The 20,491-nt window shown below is 35.8% G+C and overlaps 1 protein-coding gene across 1 annotated transcript in view; it reads left to right on the top strand.

Moving 5' to 3' along the window:
- The first annotated feature begins 1,135 nt into the window (after window positions 1-1,135).
- Window positions 1,136-20,491, top strand: part of LOC129143989 (putative uncharacterized protein C5orf17) — a 29,065-nt gene continuing 9,709 nt past the window's right edge. The window contains exon 1 of the mRNA XM_054684439.2: window positions 1,136-1,577. Coding sequence (XP_054540414.1) covers window positions 1,338-1,577 — 240 coding nt within the window. The 5' untranslated portion in view covers window positions 1,136-1,337. The remainder of the gene's footprint in view (window positions 1,578-20,491) is intronic.

Here is a 20,491-nt window from a genome sequence, read left to right as displayed (position 1 = left end):
CATACGATTCAGGAAGTTGGCCTGTCTTTTTGCTGTTTTGGATCTGCCATCAAAAGACAGTGATTTGAGGAGCTGAATAGTAACCAATGATTTAAAGAGAGTTAGGAAATATATGGAGGAGATTTGCATGTAATCTGCAGCTTAACATTAAGTCAAGACAATCATATATGAGTCTAGTAGAGCAATAGTCACCCTTCAAACATGGAAATATGGGCATAAGCGTTAGAAGCCAGAGTGAATTAGTGTTGATTATACAGCAAGAAATGGCTTACTAAAAATGTAACGTTACTTACAATATGTGGAATTACAACCAAATTTATTAATCAACGTAACTACATCACATGGGTAAAAAAAGAAGTTATATTGTACAATTTAAGATGTAAATACTCCTTTTTTTCTCTAATATATGAAGTTAAGTCTTACATAACTCTCAATGACTGAAGATAAATACAATTGTGTAATTAAGGAAATTTGCTAAGATAATTCTCTCTCCAAACAATTTATAAATGAAATATATTATTTAACTATTTAGATATAAATTATAAGTGATAAACGAGTGAGAAGAACTTTTAGAAGGGGTCAAAATTAATTAAGCAAGTTTTTTTTTTTTTTGCTAAATGCCCATCTCACAGGTTTAAAAAAAAATTTTTTTTTGCTAAACGATAACTAAGCAAGTTTCAATGTTTTTTGAGATGTATAGGTCATGAATATAATTTTACTAATGTCATATGTGGTGTGAGATAAAATATTTGAGGCATTTTTGAATTGCATCCAGATTCTACACTTTGTTTCATTAACATTTTCAAATAAATCTTAAAGTATTATGAATATTTAATATTTTAAAATTTTGGAACTCATCAAAGATATTGAGAGGTGACAACGTGCTGGCAGTCCTCACAGCCCTCGCTCGCTCTCGGCGCCTCCTCTGCCTGGGCTCTCACTTTGGCGGCACTTGAGGAGCCGTTCAGCCCACCGCTGCACTGTGGCAGCCCCTTTCTGGGCTGGCCAAGGCCGGAGCCGGCTCCCTCAGCTTGCAGGGAGGTGTGGAGGGAGAGGCGACAGCGGGAACCGGGGCTGCGCGCGGCGCTTCCGGCGCTGCGCGCGGCGCTTGAGGGCCAGCTGGAGTTCCGGGTGGGCGTGGGCTTGGCGGGCCGTGCACTCGGAGCAGCCTGCTGGCCCCGCCGCGGCCGAGCAATGAGGAGTACACCCTCCGGGCCAGCGGCTGCGGAGGGTGTACTGGGTACCCCAGCAGTGACAGCCCACCGGCGCTGCGTTGGATTTCTCGCTGGGCCTTAGCTGCCTTCCCTCGGGGCAGGGCTCGGGACCTGCAGCCCGCCATGCCTGAGCCTCCCACCCCCTCCGTTGGCTCCTGTGCGGCCCGAGCCTCCCCGATGAGCGCCGCCCCCTGCTCCAGGGCGCCCAGTCCCATCGACCACCCAAGGGCTGAGGAGTGCGGGCGCGCGGCGCGGGACTGGCAGGCAGCTCCACCTGCAGCCCCGGTGAGGGATCCACTGGGTGAAGCCAGCTGGGCTCCTGAGTCTGGTGAGGACATGGAGAACCTTTATGTCCAGTTCAAGGTTTGTAAATACACCAGTCAGCACCCTGTATCTAGCTCAGGGTTTGTGAATGCACCAATTGACACTCTGTATCTAGCTACTCTGGTGGGGCCTTGGAGAACCTTTATGTCTAGCTCAGGGATTGTAAATATACCAATTGGCACTCTGTATCTAGCTCAAGGTGTGTAAACACACCAGTCTGCACCCTGTGTCTAGCTCAGAGTTTGTGAATGCACCAATGGACACTCTGTATCTAGCTAATCTAGTGGGGACGTGGAGAACCTTTGTGTCTAGCTCAGGGATTGTAAACGCACCAGTCAGCGCCCTGTCAAAACAGACCACTGGGCTCTACCAATCAGCAGGATGTGGGTGGGGCCAGATAAGAGAATAAAAGCAGGCTGCCTGAACCAGCAGTGGCAACCCGCTTGGGACCCCTTCCACACTGTGGAGGCTTTGTTCTTTCGCTCTTTGCAGTAAATCTTGCTACTGCTCACTCTTTGGGTCCACACTGCTTTTATGAGCTGTAACACTCACCGCGAAGGTCTGCAGCTTCACTCCTGAGCTAGCGAGACCACGAACCCACCAGAAGGAAGAAACTCTGAACACATCCGAACATCAGAAGGAACAAACTCCAGACGCGCGCCACCTTAAGAGCTGTAACACTCACCGCGAGGGTCCGAGGCTTCATTCTTGAAGTCAGTGAGACCAAGAACCCACCAATTCTGGACACAATAGTATCTCATTGTGGTTTTGATTTTCATTTCTGTAATGATCTGTGATACTGAGCTTGATACAGGTTTTTTGACCACGTATATGTTTTCTTTTGAAAAGTGATTGTTCATGGCTATTGCTCACTTTTTAATGGGGTTGTTTTTCCCCTGTAAATTTGTTTAAGTTCCTTATAGATGCTGGATATTAGATCTTTGTCAGATACATTGTTTGCAAATATTTTCTCCCATTCTGTAGGTTGTCAGTTTACTCTGTTGATAGTTTCTTTTGCTGTGCAGAAGCTCTTTAGTATAATTAGATCTCATTAATCAATTTTTACTTTTGTTGCTGTTGTTTTTGGTGTCTTTATTATGAAATACTTGTCAGTTTCTATGTCTATAATGGTATTGCCTTGTTGTCTTCCAGGGTTTTTATAGTTTTGAGTTTTGCATTTAAGTCTTCAATCTATCTTGAGTTGATTTAAATATATATGTATGTATGTATATATATATAATGAAAGAGAGGGGTCCAGTTTCCATTTTTTGCATATGTCTAGCCAGTTACCCATTTATTGAATAGGAAGTCCTTTCCCTATTACTTATTTTTGTCATTTTTATCAAGGATGAGATGGTTGTAGGTGTGCAGACTTATTTCTGGGGTCTGTATTGTGTTCCATTGGTCTACGTGTCTGTTTTTATACCAGTACCACACTGTTTTGATTTCTGTAGCACTATAGTGCAGTTTCAAGTTGGTTAGATATGCCTCTATCTTTGTCCTTTTTGCCTAGGATTGCCTTAGGCTTTGTTTATTTGTTTCTAATGAATTTTAAAAGAGTTTTCTTTTCTAGTTCTGTGAAGAATGACATTGGTAGTTTGACAGAAATAGCAAATCTGTAAATTTCTTTGGACAGTAAGGCCATTTTAATTATATTGATTCTCTCTATTCTCAAGCATAGCATGTTTTTCCACTTGTTTATGTCATCTCTGATTTTTTGAGCAGTGCTTTGTAATTCTCATTGTAGAGATCTTCCGCATCCCTGGTTAGCTGATTCCTAGGTGTTTTATTTTTTTGTATCCGTTATAAATTAGATGGCATTCCTGACTTGATTTTCAGCTTGGCTGTTGTTGATATATAGGAATGCCAGTAATTTCTTTTTTTTTTCTTTTTTTTTTTTTTTTTGAGACAGAGTCTCGCTCTTTCGCCCAGGCTGGAGTGCAGTGGCGCGATCTCGGCTCACTGCAGGCTCCGCCCCCCGGGGTTCATGCCATTCTTCTGCCTCAGCCTCCCAAGTAGCTGGGACTACAGGCGCCCGCCACCTTGCCCGGCTAATTTTTTGTATTTTTAGTAGAGATGGGGTTTCACCGTGTTAGCCAGGGTGGTCTCGATCTCCTGACCTCGTGATCTGCCCACCTCGGCCTCCCAAAGTGCTGGGTTTACAGGCGTGAGCCACCGCGCCCGGCCGCCAGTAGTTTCTTATGTTGATTTTGTATCCTGAGATGTTGCCAAAATTGTTTATCAGCTGGAACTTTTGGCCTGAGACTATGGGGTTTTCTAAATACAGAAACATGCCGTCTGCAAACAGGGATAGTTTGACTTCCTCTCTTCCTATTTGAATGCCGTTTATTTCTTTCTCTTGCCTGATTGCCCTGGCCAGAACTTCCAATAGGAAGAGGAATGTTGAGGAAGGGCACGCTTGTCTTGTGCTGGTTTTCAAGGGAAATGCTTCTTGATTTTGCACATTCAGCATGATGTTGCCTGTGGGTTTGTCATTGATGGCCCTTTTTTTTTTTTTCTTTTTTGGAGGTGTGTTCCTTCAATGCCTAGGCTATTGAAAGTTTTTAACATGAAGGGATGTTGAATTTTATCAAAAGTGTTTCCTGCATCTATTAAGATAGTTATGTAGTTTTTGCCTTTGGTTCTGTTTATGTGATGAATTACATTTATTGATTTGCAGATGTTAAACCAAACTTGCACCCAGGGAATAAAGTCTACTTGATCATTGTGGATTAGCTAGCTGTCTGATGTGCTTCTGAATTCAGTTTGCTACTATTTTGTTGAGAATTTTTACATCAATGTTAATCCAAGATATTGGCCTGAAGTTTTCTTTCTTTCTTTTTTTTTTTTTTTCGCTGTGTCTCTGCTAGGTTTTGGTACCAGAATGATGCTGACTTAATAGAATGAGTTGGGGAGAAGTCCTTCCTCCTCATTTATTTGGGAATAGTTTCAGCAGAAATGGTACTAGCTCTTTTCTGTACATCTGACAGAATTTGGCAGTGACTCCATCTGGTCTTGGGCTTTTGTTAGTTGGTAGTCTATTTGTTACTGGTTCAATTTTGGAACCTGTTATTTGTCTTTTCAGGGAATCAGTGTCTTCCTGGTTCAGTCTTGGGAGGGTGTATGAATCCGGAAATGTATCCATCTCTTCTAAGTTTTCTAGTTTGTGTGCATAGAGGTGTTCCTAGTAGTCTCTGATTATTATTTGTATTTCTGTGGGGTCAGTGACAACATCCCATTTGTCATTTCTAAATTTGTTTCTTTAGATTTTCTCTCTTTTCTTCTTTATTAATCTGCCCAGCCACCTATCTACTTTACTATTTTTTTCAAAAAGTCAACTCCTTGATTTGTTGATCTTTTGAATTTTTTTTGTATCTCGATCTTATTCAGTTTAGCTGATTTTTTAATGTCTGTCTTCTAGCTTTAGATTTGGTTTGCTCTTGTTTCTCCAGTTCCTTTAGCTGTGATGTTAGGTTGTTAATTTGAGATCTTTCTGATTTTTTGATGTGGACATTTAGTGCTATAAATTTCTCTCAACACTGCCTTAAATCCCAGAGATTCTGGTAACTTGTGTATTTGTTCTCATTAGTTTCAAAGAATTTCTGTTTTATCCTTAATTTCATTATTTATCTAAAGCCATCCAGGAGCAGGTTACTTACTTTCCATGTGTTTGCATATATTTGGGTAATTTTTTAATTATTTATTTCTATTTTTATTGTTTGTGGTCCAAGAGTGTGTTTGGTGTAATTTTAGTTCTTTCACATTTGCTGAGGATTGTTTTATGACTATATGATTGATTGTAAAATATGTGCCTTGTGGTGATGAGAAGAATGTATATTCTGTTGTTTTTGGTGGGGAGTTCTTCAGAGGTCTATGAAATCTATTTTGTCCAATTTTGAGGTCATGTCCTGAGTATCTTCTGCCTCGATGATCTAAGTATCAGTGGAGTGTTGAAGTTTCCCGCTATTATTGTGTGGGAGCCTAATTCTCTTTGTAGGTGTCTAAGAACTTGCTTTATGAATCTGGGTGTTCCTGTGGTAGTTGCATATGTATTTAGGGTAGTTAGGTCTTCTTTTCAAATTGAATCCTTTACCATTATGTAATGCCCTTCTTTTTCTTTTTTTTTTTTAATATTTGTTGCTTTAAAGTTTGTTTTGTCTGAAATTAGGATTGCAACCCCTGCTTTTTTTTTACTGAATTCCATTTGCTCAGTAGATTTTCCTCCTTGTCTTTATTTTGAGCCTATGGGTGTCATTGCGTGTAAGGCTGGTCTCTTGAAGACCACATATCAACAAATCTTGCTTTTGTATCCAGCTTGTCACTCTGTGCTTTTTAAATGAGACATTTAGCCTATTTACATTCACAGTTAGTATTGATATGTGTGGATTTGATCCTGTCATTGTGTTATCAGCTGGTTATTATGCCAACTTGTTTATGTGGTTGCTTTACAATGTCACTTGTCTATGTACTTAAGTGTGTTTTTTTATTGGCTGGTAATGGTCTTTCTTTTTCATATTTAGTGCTTGTTTCAAGATCTCTTATAAGGTGGGTCTGATGGTAACAAACTCTCTCAGCATTGGTTTATCTGAAAAAGATCTTATTTCTCCTTCCCTTTGGAGTCTTGCTTTGGCTGGTATGAAATTCTTGGTTGAAGACTTCTTTTTTTAAGAAGCTTGTAGAGTTTCTGCTGAGAGGTTCACTGTTAGTCTAATAGGGTTCCATTTGTAGGTTACCTGCCTTTTGTCTCTGGCTGCCTTTAATATTCTTTCATTTCGTCCTTGGAAAATCTGACAATTATGTGTCTTGGAGATAATCTTCTTGTTGTAGAATCTTGCAGGGGTTCTCTGTAATTGCTGAATTTGCCTGTTGGCCTGTCTAGTGAGACTGAGGAAGTTTTTATGGATAATATCCTGAAATATGTTTTTTAAGTTGTTTGGAAAGTTTAATAAGGTATCTGAACATAAAATTAATATAAATTGCTGGTGTCTTTCTATACATAATTGACAAATAAAATTAAATTGTTCATTTCTTAGAAGACACAAAACACAATTGTTAAAAATGTGGAGGAATTCATCTATTTATATTAGAAAATATAATATAAAGGTATCAATTTTCCTCAAGTTTATTTGTACAGTCAATGCCATTGATTTCAATAAGATTTCTACAGAATTTTTAAAATATCTATTAAGAGGATTTGAAATGCATTTGGTAGATTTTATGCCCAAATATCTATCTAATTACAAAATTAGAAAGAGAAAATAGTAGATTTTACATCCAAGAACAGGCAAAATACTGCTGCAGAAAAAACTAAATGTGGGATTTGCCCTAATACTTATTGAGATGTGAAGCTGTAGGTAATTCTTAGAAAACTGATAGGAAATACTATCGGTACAAGAACAGACAAGATAATAGTTCAGTGGAATAGAAGTGTATTAAATTTATTGGCTGGGAATATTTGCTGACACCTGTAATTCCAGCACTTTAGGAGGTTCAGGTGGGTAGATCACTTAACGTCAGGAGTTTGAGACCAGCCTAGCCAAAATGCAGAAACCCAATCTGTACTAAAAGATACAAAAATTAGCTGGGGGTGGTGGAATGCACCTGTCACTCCAGCTGCTGGGGAGGCTGAGGCAGGATAATCACTTGAACTCAAGAGGTGGAGGTTGCAGCACCTCCCACTGCACTCCAGTTTGGGTGACAGAGCAAGACTCTACCTCAAACCAATAAATAGATAAATAAATTTCTTATATCTTGCTGATATGACAATAGTATCCCTATTACGAATACATAAAGACAATAAGAAAGTGCAATTAAAACCAATAGAAAGTGGGAAAAGTCAGGAATTTACTTTCTGTAGAGAGGAGTCACATAGAGGCAAGCATCATTGATAATGAAGACATTAAAATAAAGGTCATAAGATAAAATTTTATGACCATTTGGAGAAAATTAAAACATTTGAAAACATCAGATGTTGAAGTAAATACTGATGAATGTACAAGTATCCATTGATACAACCACACTGGCAAAGAGTTTATTACTGTATGATTTTATAAAGATGAGGAATTACATGCTCTATACCTTAAAATACTGCTTCCACTTCTTTATACAAGAACAATTCTTTCACGCATTAACTCAGAGATTTATACAAGTATATTCTTATCAGCTATCCATAGTAGCAGAAATTAAGAAACATAGAGGCCATCAAGAGGAGATTGTTACACTCAAATAATGTGATTTGCTACATTTATCCAAGTGAAAGAATTACAAAGCAAGTACTCTAATATAAATAAATATTTATGTACATAACATTAAATATAATATTAACCCACTGGAAATAAAATCAGCATGTAAACTCATATAAATATAACATAAAATATAATATATATACATATACCCTATAAACAAATACATAAAAATTATATAGACAAATTCCTGGACACATACACCCTCCCAAGACTGAACCAGGAACAAAATGAATCCCTGCATAGATCAATAACAAGTTCCTAAACAACTGAGGCAGTAATAAACACCTACCAACCAAAAAAAAAAAAAAAAAGCCCACAACCAGAGGGATTTATAGCTGAATTCTACCAGACGTACAAAGAGGAGTTGGTACCATTTCTTCTGAAACTATTTCAAACAATTGATAAGCAGAGATTCCTCCCTAACTCATTTTATGAGGCCAGCATCATTCTGATACCAAAACACAGCAGAGGTACAACAACAACAACAAATTTAGGCCAATATCTTTGACGAACATCGATGTGAAAAGCCTCAATAAAATACTGGCAAACTGAATGCAGCAGCACATCAAAAAGCTTATCCACCATGATCAAGTTGGCTTCATCCCCAGGATGCAAGACTGGTTCAACATAGGCAAATCAATAAACATAATCTATCACATAAACAGAAACCACATTATTATCTCAATAGGTTCACAAAAGGCCTTTGATAACATTCAACAACCTTCAAGTTTAAAAGTCTCAATAAACTAGGTATTGATAGAAGATACTTCAAAAAAAATAAGAGCCATTTATGACAAAGCCACAGCCAGTATCATACTGAATGAGCAAAAGCTGGAAGAATTCCTCTTGAAGACCATCACTAGACAAGAATGCCCTCTCTCACCACTCCTTTTCAACATAGTATTGGAAGTTCTGGCCAGGCCAATCAGGTAAGAGAAATAAAATGTATTCAGATAGGAATATAGGAAGACAAACTGTCTCTGTTTGCAGATGACACTATCCTGTATCTAGAAAATCCCTTCATCTCAGCCCAAAAGCTTAAGCTGATAAGCAAATTCAGCAGTCTCAGAATACAAAATCAATGCCAGAAATCACAAGCATTCTTATACATCAACAACAGACAAGTGGAGAGCCAAATCATAAATGAACTTCCAATAACAATTACTACAAAGAGAATAAAATACCTAGGAATACAGCTAACAAGAAAAGTGAAGGACCTCTTCAAGGAGAACCACAAACCATTGCTCAAGAAAATCAAAGCAGGCACAAACAAATGGAAAAACATTTCATATTCATGGATAGAAAGAATCAATATCATGAAAATGGCCATATTGCCCAAAGTAATTTATAAATTCAATGCTATTACCATTAAACTACCAGTGATGTTCTTCAGAGAATTAGAAAAAAACAACTGCTTTAAAATTAATATGGAATAAAAAAACAGCCTGTGTAGCCAAGACAATCTTAAGCAAAAAGCACAAAGCTGGAGGCATCATGCTACCTGAAATCAAACTATACTACGAGGTTACAGTATCCATAAGAACATGATACTGGTACAAAAACAGACATATAGACCAAAGGAACAATACAGAACTGAGAAATAAGACTGCACATCTACAACCATCTGATCTTTGACAAACCTGACAAAAACAAGCTGTATTAGTCCATTTTAACACTGCTGATAAAGACATATATGAGACTAGGTAATTCCTAAAGAAAAAGAGGTTTAATGGACTCACAGTTCCACGTGGCTGGGGAGCCCTCATGATCATGGTGGAAGATGAAAGGCAAGTCTTGCATGGCAGCAGACAAGAGAAATCAAAGAGAACCAAGTGAAAGGGTTTTTCCCTTATGAAACCATCAGATCTCGTCAGATTTATTCACTACCACAAGAACATTATAGGGCATACCACCTCCATTATTCAATTATCTTCCACCGGTACCTCCCACAACATGTAAATATGGGAACTACAATTCAAGATGAGATTGGTGGGGAGGGGACACAGCCAAACCATATCACAATCAATGGGGAAAGGATTACCTATTTAATAAATGGTGCTGGGAGAACTGTCTAGCCATATGCAGAAAATTGAAACTGGACCCCTTCCTTACACTTTATACAAAAATTAACTCAAGATGAATTAAAGACTTAAATATAAAACCCCAAACTATAAAAACCCTAGAAGAAAAATCTAGGCAATACCATTATGGACATAGGCATGTGCAAAATTTCATGATGAAAACATTAAAAGCAATTGTGGCAAAAGCAAAAGTTGACATATAGAATATAATTAAACTAAAGAGCTTCTGCACAGCCAAAGAAACTATCATCAAAACAAACAGACAACCTATAGAATGGGAGAAAAATTTTGCCATGTATCCATCTGACAAAGATCTAATATCCAGAATCTACAAGATACTTAAACAAATTTACAAGGAATAAAATGAATAACTCCATTAAAAAGTGGGCAAAGGACATGAGCAAACACTTCTCAACAGAAAACTTGCATGAGACCAGCAAACATATGAAAAAATAACACATTAAAGAAATGCAAATCAAACAACAATGAGATACCATCTCATGCCAGACAGAATGTGATTTTTAAATAGTCAAGAAAGAATAGATGCTGGTGAAGCTGTGGAGAAATAGCAACATTTTTACACTCTTGGTGGGAATGCAAATTAGTTTAACCATTGTGGAAGACAGTGTGTTGATTCCTCAGAGACCTAGAACCAGAAATACCATTTGACCTAGCAATCCCATTACTGAGCATATACCCAAAGAAATATATCATTTTATTATAAAGATACATACATGCATATGTTCACTGCAACACTATTCACAATAGTAAAGACATGGAATCAACCCAAATGCCCATCAATGATAGATCGGATAAAGAAAATGTGGTACATATACACCATGGAATACTATGCAGCCATATAAATAAATGAGAGCATGTCCTTTACAGGGATATGGATGGATCCAGAAGCCATTATCCTCAGTAAACTAACTCAGGAACAAAAAACCAAACACCAAGAGTTCTCACTTACAAGTGGGAGCTGAACAATGAGAACACATGGACACATGGAGGATAACAACACACACTGGGGCCTGTCATGGGAGACTGGGAGGTGGGTGAGCATCAGGAAAAATAGCTAATGCGTGCTGGGCTTAATACCTAGGTGATGGGGTGATAGGTGCAGCAAACCACCATGGCACATGCCTACCTATGTAACAAACCTGCACATCCTGCACTTGTATCTCTGAACTTAAAATAAAATAAAAAAATAAAAAGACTGAACCAAAATTTAGGGTAGCATTTACCTCAACCAAAGAAAATCTTTAATATGAAATGAGGTAGAATATAAAAACAAATATAACTTCATACGTATGTTCATATTCTCATGCCATAATGGTAGTTCGGGAGGGATGTTTAGTTCAATATTAATGAGTCTATGATATAAAATAAAGTATAAACATACATAGATAATGTATGAAAGAATAAAGTTTTAGAATCCCTGGCCTTTGAACTAATAATATTTTTTATATTTTAAAAGTTTTATAAAAAACAAGAAATGTGTGGCTAGGGTATATGTGACCCACAATACATAGATTATTTTATCTTTTACAAAAATACAAAAAAAAAACTTTGCCAAATTCTTTTCTCAACATGAAGATAACTTACTCACTGGAAATTACTTTTACATTTTTCTTCATCCTTTCATAGATATTTTAGGTATTTGCAAAAATACATGTATATTCACTTTTAATAATAAAGTGTTGGATATTATAGTTGTATTCTGAACAGTACTTTTTAACAACTTAACAATATATTTTGCAATATTTCAAATAATTGTATATGAAAGTGACTAATTCTTTATAATTTTTTGTATTTCAATACATAAATACAATATGATTTTTTAACATTGTTCTTTCTTAAAGGACATTTAGATTGATTTCCATGTTTTGGTGTTTTAAAACAATGCTCTTTAACTATCTCTCACAGGTGAGATATTGTAAATACAAACACTTCTGGTACAAGGGTTATGTGCAAGTCTAAATTAGACACATATTAGCACACTGCATTTTTAGAGGCTATACAAATTTGCATTTCACTGGCAATGAAAAATAATGCCTATTTACACTATTTTATGACTAGTGTACTCGTTTTCAGTAATCATCTCCAATCTGTTTCGCAAAGATAAAAATTCCTTGTTTTTTTTTTTTAATTGACAATCCTCAATGAAAATAGTTTAGATTGGTGCTGTTTGTAAAAAGCAGTTCTTCTGGTTTGGATTTGTTTTGATCATCTACTTCTATAGGAATGTGTCTGATTTAACTTTGTTTCTACCTTTTAAGGTAAGATTTGGTAAATTATGTACTTTTAGAAAACAGATTTCATTGAGGTGATCTACTTCATTTCTATAGCATTATCAAACTAATATGTCATGGCCAAGTGTGGTGGCTCATACCTGCAATCCAAGAACTTTGGAAGGATTCTTGAGCCCACGAGTTCAACACCAACATTGGCATCATAGCAATACACAGTTTCTACAGAAAAATAAGCTGGCATGGTGACCTGTGCCTGGAGTACCAGCTGAGGTGGGAGGATCGCTTGAGCCCTGGAGGTCGAGGATGCAGTGAGCCATAGTCATGACACTGCAGTCCAGCCTGGGCAACATAGTGGTGCCCTGTCCAAAATAATAGTAATAATAATAACAATAATGTATCACAACCTTTTAAATTTCCTCCTTATTTTGTTTTGTAATCAATTATTACACATTAGCAATATGAATTTTTCTCAATATGTAATTTTTAAATCTATTTTTAATAATCATTATTTGGATTCTTATTCTAATTTCTAATTTATTAACTTATTTTTATTTTTATTAGTTATGCTGTTTTGTTTTCCTTAGTATTATTGTGTTTTTCTAAAGAATTTAATTGATTGCATGAATCATGTAATTTTCTTCCCAATTTATTCAGTTAATGTTTAATAGTGTAACTTTTGCTTTCTTTTGCTAACTTTTGCTGTTTTTTAACCCATTTATATATTTTTACGTGCATAATTTATTTTTATGTTCTCACTTATGATGGAGTAACTGGTATCTGAATGACCCTCTTGGGAAAATAATTTATAAAATTAGAGAAATTATATTTGATAACATATTTCAGGGATTATACATCAGTTATCTACCTGTGGTCTCTGTGAGAAGGGAAAAATCACAAGATCAACTCCATATTTTCTCTGGCTCTTAGCCTAGGGACTCTTCCTCAACCATATGCAGCAAGCTGATTCCAATAAGAGCATGATAGACCTGCTGAAGTAAGGAGACAAAAAAACTTGTGACAACTGAAGCAGCTAGAATGCACAGAATGCAGTGTTGAAGGTGAAAAGATATGGACAGGAGGCAATCTAGGGGCCCCTGCAACTCTGCAGCTTAGGACCAAACTGAACATGCATGCACAAAGCGAGATTATCCAAGAAATACCAGAGAATGGCAACTCTGTAGTTGGAAACCAAACAGAAACGCTACATGTTGGGCAGTATAGGGTTAGACTAGTGCCTAAAAGTATGGGACATGAAAATTTTGGCCTGCCATAAGATCTCCTTAATATCCATTGCTGACTTTGCAAATAAATTTGCTTTGAGTAAAACAGTGCCATATAAGTAAAATATGCTCTAGATATTAAGCAAAATGTTTTTAAGTGATCTCGGTTTCAAAGAATAAATCAAAATTAGTCTGTTCTCACACTGCTAATAAAGGCATATCCCAAACTCAGTAATTTATAAAGGAAAGAGATTTAATGGACTCACAGTTTCACATTGCTAGAGAGGCCTCACAATTATGGCAGAAGTCAAAGGAGAAAGAAAGGCACATCTTACATGGCAGAAGGCAAGAGAGCTTGTGCAGAGGAACTCTCATTTATAAAACGATCAGGTATAATGAGACTTATTTATTACCCTGAGAATAGTATGGGAGAAACTGCCCCTATGATTCAATTATTTCTGCCTGGCCCCACCCTTGACATGTGGGGATTATTACAATTCAATTTGAGATTTGGGTGGGGACACAGCTAAACCATATCAACACTGAATAATGAAAATACCTCATATCAAAATGTAGGAAATTCGGCTAAAACAGCATTCAAAGAAAAATTTGTAGCTTTAAGTATTTGTAGTAAAAAAAAAAAAAGAAGAAAAGTAAAAATCATCTAACAACAGAAAAATTAGAAAAGCAACTTAGTGAATAAGTAAACAAGTAAATAAGCAGATATAAATAAATGCTAAAAATAAAGAAAAAAATGAAAAAAAAAACGAACTAAGCCAAAAATAGTCTTTTGAAAAGATGAATAACATTTACAACCAAATATACAGACTGATGGGAGAAATCAAAAGGAAATGTAAGGGTTACTAAAATTAGAAATTAAAGGGAGAATATCTCTGTAGAGCATTGAAATATTAAAATATTAACTGAGGATAATATAGATAGCTTTATATCACTAACTTCAAAAAAAAGCTCAGAATAATTCCTCCTCAACGATACATTAAAACATTTGACAAAATTGAGTATATCCATTCATGATAAAAAACTCTCACAACAGTAGGTATTGAAGAAAATACCATCAAACTTTTAAAGGCTATCTCAAAAACCATATGGCAAATATCAACCTTAATAGAGAAAAAGTGAATAACTTTTTCCCAAGATCATAAGCTAGCAAAAAATGCTCTCTCTCTTCAAGGATATCCAATCATGCAAGTAGGTTTACTTACTATACCATACTGTAGAGAAGGGTCTAGGTAGTCTATTAAAGTAAAAAAGAAATTATACATATTGGAAAATATAAACGTAAAATTTTCTTTATCTCAGATGACATGGCTGTTTTTGTAGAAATGAAAAGCAACAATGATAACTGTATTCGTCTGTTCTCATGCTGCAAATAAAAACATATCCAAGACTGGGTAATTTAAAAAGGAAAGAGGTTTAATTGACTCACCATTCCACATGAATGGGGAAGCCTCAGAATCATGGTGGAAGCCAAAGGCTCATATTACATGGTGGCAGGCAAGAGAGCATATGCGGGGGAACTTTTTTTTATAAACCATCTGATCTCATGAGACTTATTCATATTATGAGAACAGCACGGGAAAAGCCTGCCTCCATGTTTCAATTACCTCCTACCAGGTCCCTCCCATGACACATGGGGAACATGGGAGCTACAATTCAATGTCAGATTTGGGTGGGGACACAGAGCCAAACCATTTCTATAACCAAAACAAGAAAATTGCTAGAATGATTAAGCAGTTTAATAAAATCACAAGTTACAAACTGAATATAGAGAATCAATTGCATGTTTCTACAGTAGCAGCAAATTATTGGAAAATAAAGTTTAAAACTGCCATTTACAATAACATTAAAATCAAAATGTTTCAGAACACATTTAATGAAGTATGTATAAACCTCTAAAATGGAAACTGCAAAGTATGTTAAGGGAAGTAAATAATATCTAAATAAATAGAAGTGGTAGCTAGATTCTAGGCTGACCCTCAAGATTCATACCTACTGATATATATGCCCTGTGTAATCCCCATCCCATAAATATGGGCAGGATCTGGGAATATGATGGGTTATTACTCCTGTGGGAAGATCATTATATATGATCACAGGCAAATGTGAAGGACTTTTGTAGACGTAAGGTCCCAAATCAGGTGACTTTGACTCATTAGAAAGGAAGATTGGCTTTCCTAGTTTTTTCTGACTTAAACAGTGTAAAGTATTTAGAAGAGAGATTAGACACTTTCTAAAGAAAGAGATGCTCTCCTTCTGGTCTTTAAAAAGCAAAGAGCCATGCTGTAAACTACCCGTGGATCTGGGAAGCCTCCCAGTACCAAAGGCCTCAATCCAATCACAACCAGGAACTGAATTTTGCCAACAACTGGAATGATCTGAACAAGTCCCAAGCTCCTCATGAGAACACCATCTGCCCAACATTTTGATCTCAGCCTAGTTAAGACTCTGAGCACAAGACCCAGATAAGTCATACTAGGGTTTCTGAATCATAAAAACTGTGAGATAATAAACATATATTGCCTTAAGGCAGTAAAACTGTAAAAATTTTTATGTATTACAATACAAACTAATAAAATAGAGATGTATCACATTCACAGAATGAAAGACTTCATATTATTATAATTTCCAATTTCCAAAAATCAATATGTAAATTAAGGCAATCCTAATTAAATTTCAAAAGGTTTATTCTAAAAAGTGACAAATTGGACTAAAATATTTTAGGAAATGCAAAAAGCCTAACATTTCTGAAATCATGTTTGAAAAAGAACATACAAAATTGAGGGATTCACCTTTTCGAAGTTCACAACTTACCATAAATCTAGAGCAGTTATCATAATATCTCATTCTCACATGAGACATAAATAAATCATTGCATAAATTAATAAATACAGAAATACAATCCCAAAGACACCACTGATTAACTTTCAACAGAGGTGCCAAAGTAATTCAATGTACCTTGATACCTTAAAGATAGCAATGTACCTAATTAGGTAGGTGAAGATTGAAGTTTATTTTTCCACACAAGTGTCTACCTTTAAACAATGTGGAACAAAGTAGATATTTGTGCGAAAAGACGAACTTTAATCTTCACCTATGGTGATACACAAAAATAATTGAAAATGAATTGTAGACATAAATTTTAAAACCACAAATATTAAACACCTACATGACAACATAGGAGAAAAATCTATGCAATCTTGGTAAAAGTTTCTTAAATAGCATACAAAAAGTATTACCAAAAAGGGCAATTTTGATAAATTGTACTTTATCAAAATAAAACTTTTTGCTCTTCAGAAGATACCATAAAAAATAAAAAAAAAATGAATGGATGAGTCATAGTCTAGGAGAAAATATATAACACAGTACTTCCATCTACAATATTCAAAAACCTCCCACAAATTAAGGAGATTAAAAAATCCTATGTAATGTAAAGCACTTGCATAAACATGTCCCAAAAATAATATGTAACTGGAAAATATTTACCTGAAGAGAACAATGACATTATTGGTCACCAAAACACTGCAAACTAACATCCTTGGAATATATCACTTATATTAACTGGTATGCTAAAGTTAAAAGGGTATCAGCTGCAACAGTTCATAAGGATGTAGAACACAGAGCTCTCACACATTCCAGAGAGTGTCAATAGGTAAATTTATTTTTATTTTTCTCTTTGGAAAACTGGCTGACCCTCTCTTTAAAAAGTAAGCCTAAACTTATCATATGACACAGGAGTCAAACATCTAGGTATTTTTCCAAGGAAAATGAATATATATGCTCATAAGATCACTTATAGATGAATGTTTGGAGCCCCTTTAATCATAATACCAAACACCATATACAGACTCATGTCCTACAGTCCATCCAAATATAAATGAATAAATAATTTTGGTATAATCCGCCAATAATATGTAACTAAGAAGAAATGAAACATAGAAATACTGATACCCATGATAATATGGATGAATTTTACAGACATTATGTTGAGAGGAAGAAGCCAGGTATATGAAGGTATTTGTTGTTTGCTTTCATTTTTATTAAATTCTAGGTAAAATCAATAATTAGGGATCCATCGCCCAAGATGGAGTACACAGGTGCGATCTTGGCTCATTGCAACCTCCACCTTCTGGGTTCAAGTGATTCTCCTGCCTCAGCCTTCCAAGTAGCTGGGAGTATAGGTCCCCACCACCACGCCTGGCTAATTTTTGTATTTATAGTAGAGGCGGGGTTTTGCCATGTGGGCCAGGCTGGTCTCGAACTCCTGACCTCAAATGATCGACCGACCTCGGCCTCCCAAAGTGCTGGGATTACAGGCATGAGCCATTGTGCCCAGCCTAACACACACACACACACACACACACACACACACACACACACACACACACAAACTTGACTTAATACCTGCAATGGGTTCATTTTTGCTGGCTTTATTTTCCCTAATTTGTCAATACCTGATTAATTTTTGAACTCATATATAGGTTTAACAACCTGTAAGGCAATCATTTCTCATTTGGACCTTGTGATAAGTAAATCTTCAAATGCCTTAGGAGTTTATAAGTCAAGACAAATTCTGCTAAATGCTTCTTGAGTTAGCTGTCCTGTTATAATCGCATTCTCAGTTGATATTTTACACCATAGCAGAACTTATAAGGTTCTTCGTCCATGTGAAAGTTTTGCTGCCACAGCTTTAAATTTGTTCAGCTTATACTGAAGTTTTTCAGTTTATTCAATGTTAAAAAAATATTAGTCATTATGTCAGATTTAAAATTATTTATATTTATGCATTTTAACTAAAATTATTTTGTTGAACGAATCAAATATTAAATATTGAATTTGCTGCACGTTTACCAAATGAATGTTACTATCATTTGACTCACTGTATTTACAATATGAGATATTTATTTTTTTCTTATAGTAAATGAGTCAGTTTTTCTTGCTTATATTCTTAAAAACACCTGGAATTTTAAAAGTTATTTTAAAAAGCAGGATCAATATTCATATAATTTCATATACCCATACATAAATTCTTGCTCATAATAAATGAAATCTTACAGTTGAAAGTAAATTTAAAAATCATCAAATAACAGCTGGTGAAATTGAAACACTGCCTTAATATATAAATCAAACACTTATCAGAAAACATTTGCAAACTCAAGGTAGGATAGTGTGAAGGAAATATTTTTTAAAATAGGACTCCATGTGAATTTTAGATAGATTTTTTTTCTAATTATGTGAAGAATACCACTGGTAGTTTTATAGGAGTAGAATTAAATCTATAAATGAACTAAATCTATAAATCTATAAAATGATGTCTTTTGGCCTAGGAACAGAGCTCCTCTTAAAGACTTGCTGGAAAAAGCTAGAGTGAAATTCTATTTTGCTCCATCTCTCTTACCTTCTGACATTCTCTCAGTGGCTGAGAGAATCTATCTTTGTCCTATTTGTTTCTGTCATATAGATCAATACTCTACAACAGAAAGCAGAGTGGAAATTTTAAAAAATACATCAGTTGTCTTAGAGAGGATCATTTTTCTTAATGACATTTAATGTTGCATACAAAATAGCAAAACAAATTATTTTGAGAACACATAAAAAATTTAATTTGTTCTAATTGACTATGTGTTAGATCACAAAATACTTTTAAATTCACAATAAAATCATACATTTACTCATGAATTTACTGATACATCAAATACTTATCAACTCTCCACTCTATACCAAATATGACTTTAGTCCAAGGGGATGAAACAGGGAGCGAACTCCCTCTGACTACAAAGTTGCTTCCCTTTAGCTTATACCCTGTATGGAGAGACAGAGAGTGAAATAGCTAATCTACAGAAGATCACTTAGAGATAGATGTGGGAAAAATTGGAGAGTGTAAAGGGATTTCAAGAGACAGGGTATGATGTGGGGGATCTATGTTTGTTAGATTGACTAAGGGATGCCTCTCTGATTAGCTGGCCCACTAACAGTGTATTAATTCCCCAAGCCCTGCCATAACAAATTACAACTAAGTTGTTTAAATAAACAGAAATTCATCATCTTCCAGTCCTGGAAGCTAGAAATTAAAAACAGAGGTTTCAGCAGAGTGGTACTCCCTTTGAAACTCTGGGTGGAATGATCTTTTGCCTCTTCCTAGCTTGCTGGTTTGGGATGTCAATCCTTGGTTGGAAGATGATACACCACTTCAGTCTTTTACTTTGTTGTCACATCGTGTTCTCTGGGTGTGTCTCTATCTGCTCTCATAGTATTCCCCTCCTGTGTCCTCACAATATCTTTGTATAAGGAAACCAGTCATATTCGATCAAGAGCCCACCCTGCTCCATTATGACTGCATCTTAACTAATTACACCTACAATGACCGTATTTCCTATAAGGTTATATTCTGAGATACTAGGGGCTAGAAATTTGGGGGGTAGCCACAATTCAAATCATAACAAACAGTAAGCTTAAGTACAGCAGGAACTGAGCCAGGAGACGGTCTGCAAAAAGAGCATGACAGGTTGATATTATTGCTCCTAATGCAAAAACTCACTTGGGGTGTACATGTGGACTTACCATTCGTTATAGTTTTCCCAAAATAGTTCTAGTTTATTGCTGTGGTCTCAGTATAAATTTAATAGATATCATTTAACAAAAAACTGCAGTCACCCTCATTGGACAAGAAATTACATGTTCTTCCTATGTGTAAAAAACACAAGAAGTTCAGTGTCACTGTAACAGAGTGAGTATGGAGGAGATTATTTTACAGAGATGGTGAATCAACCATCTCTGTAAATATGTATATGATTTTGTTTTCCCAGGTAAGGTCTTTGCATATAATTTTGCATCTCTTGAGAGGGGTTTTTAGCAAAAAGGTAAAATGATATATTTATTGAATTATAACACATGGAGAAAATCTGCAAAAATCTTACCTATAGCTTAACAAATGGTAAAAAAAAAAAAAGTGAATATATTCAGGTAATCATTACTAAGTAATGGTTAGTAATGAGTAAGGTCAAGAGATAGAGCATTACTAGCAATTTTGACGTTTCTCCATCATCCCTTCCTAAATATTTCTGCCCTTCGTCACATAAACACCAAATAATTTATAAATTTTAAACACATGGAACCAAACTGTGGGTATCACTTTGT

Source organism: Pan troglodytes, chromosome 4, assembly GCF_028858775.2.
Source record: "Pan troglodytes isolate AG18354 chromosome 4, NHGRI_mPanTro3-v2.0_pri, whole genome shotgun sequence".
Taxonomy (NCBI): Eukaryota; Metazoa; Chordata; class Mammalia; order Primates; family Hominidae; genus Pan; species Pan troglodytes.
This window is presented reverse-complemented; position numbering and strand designations above follow the sequence as displayed.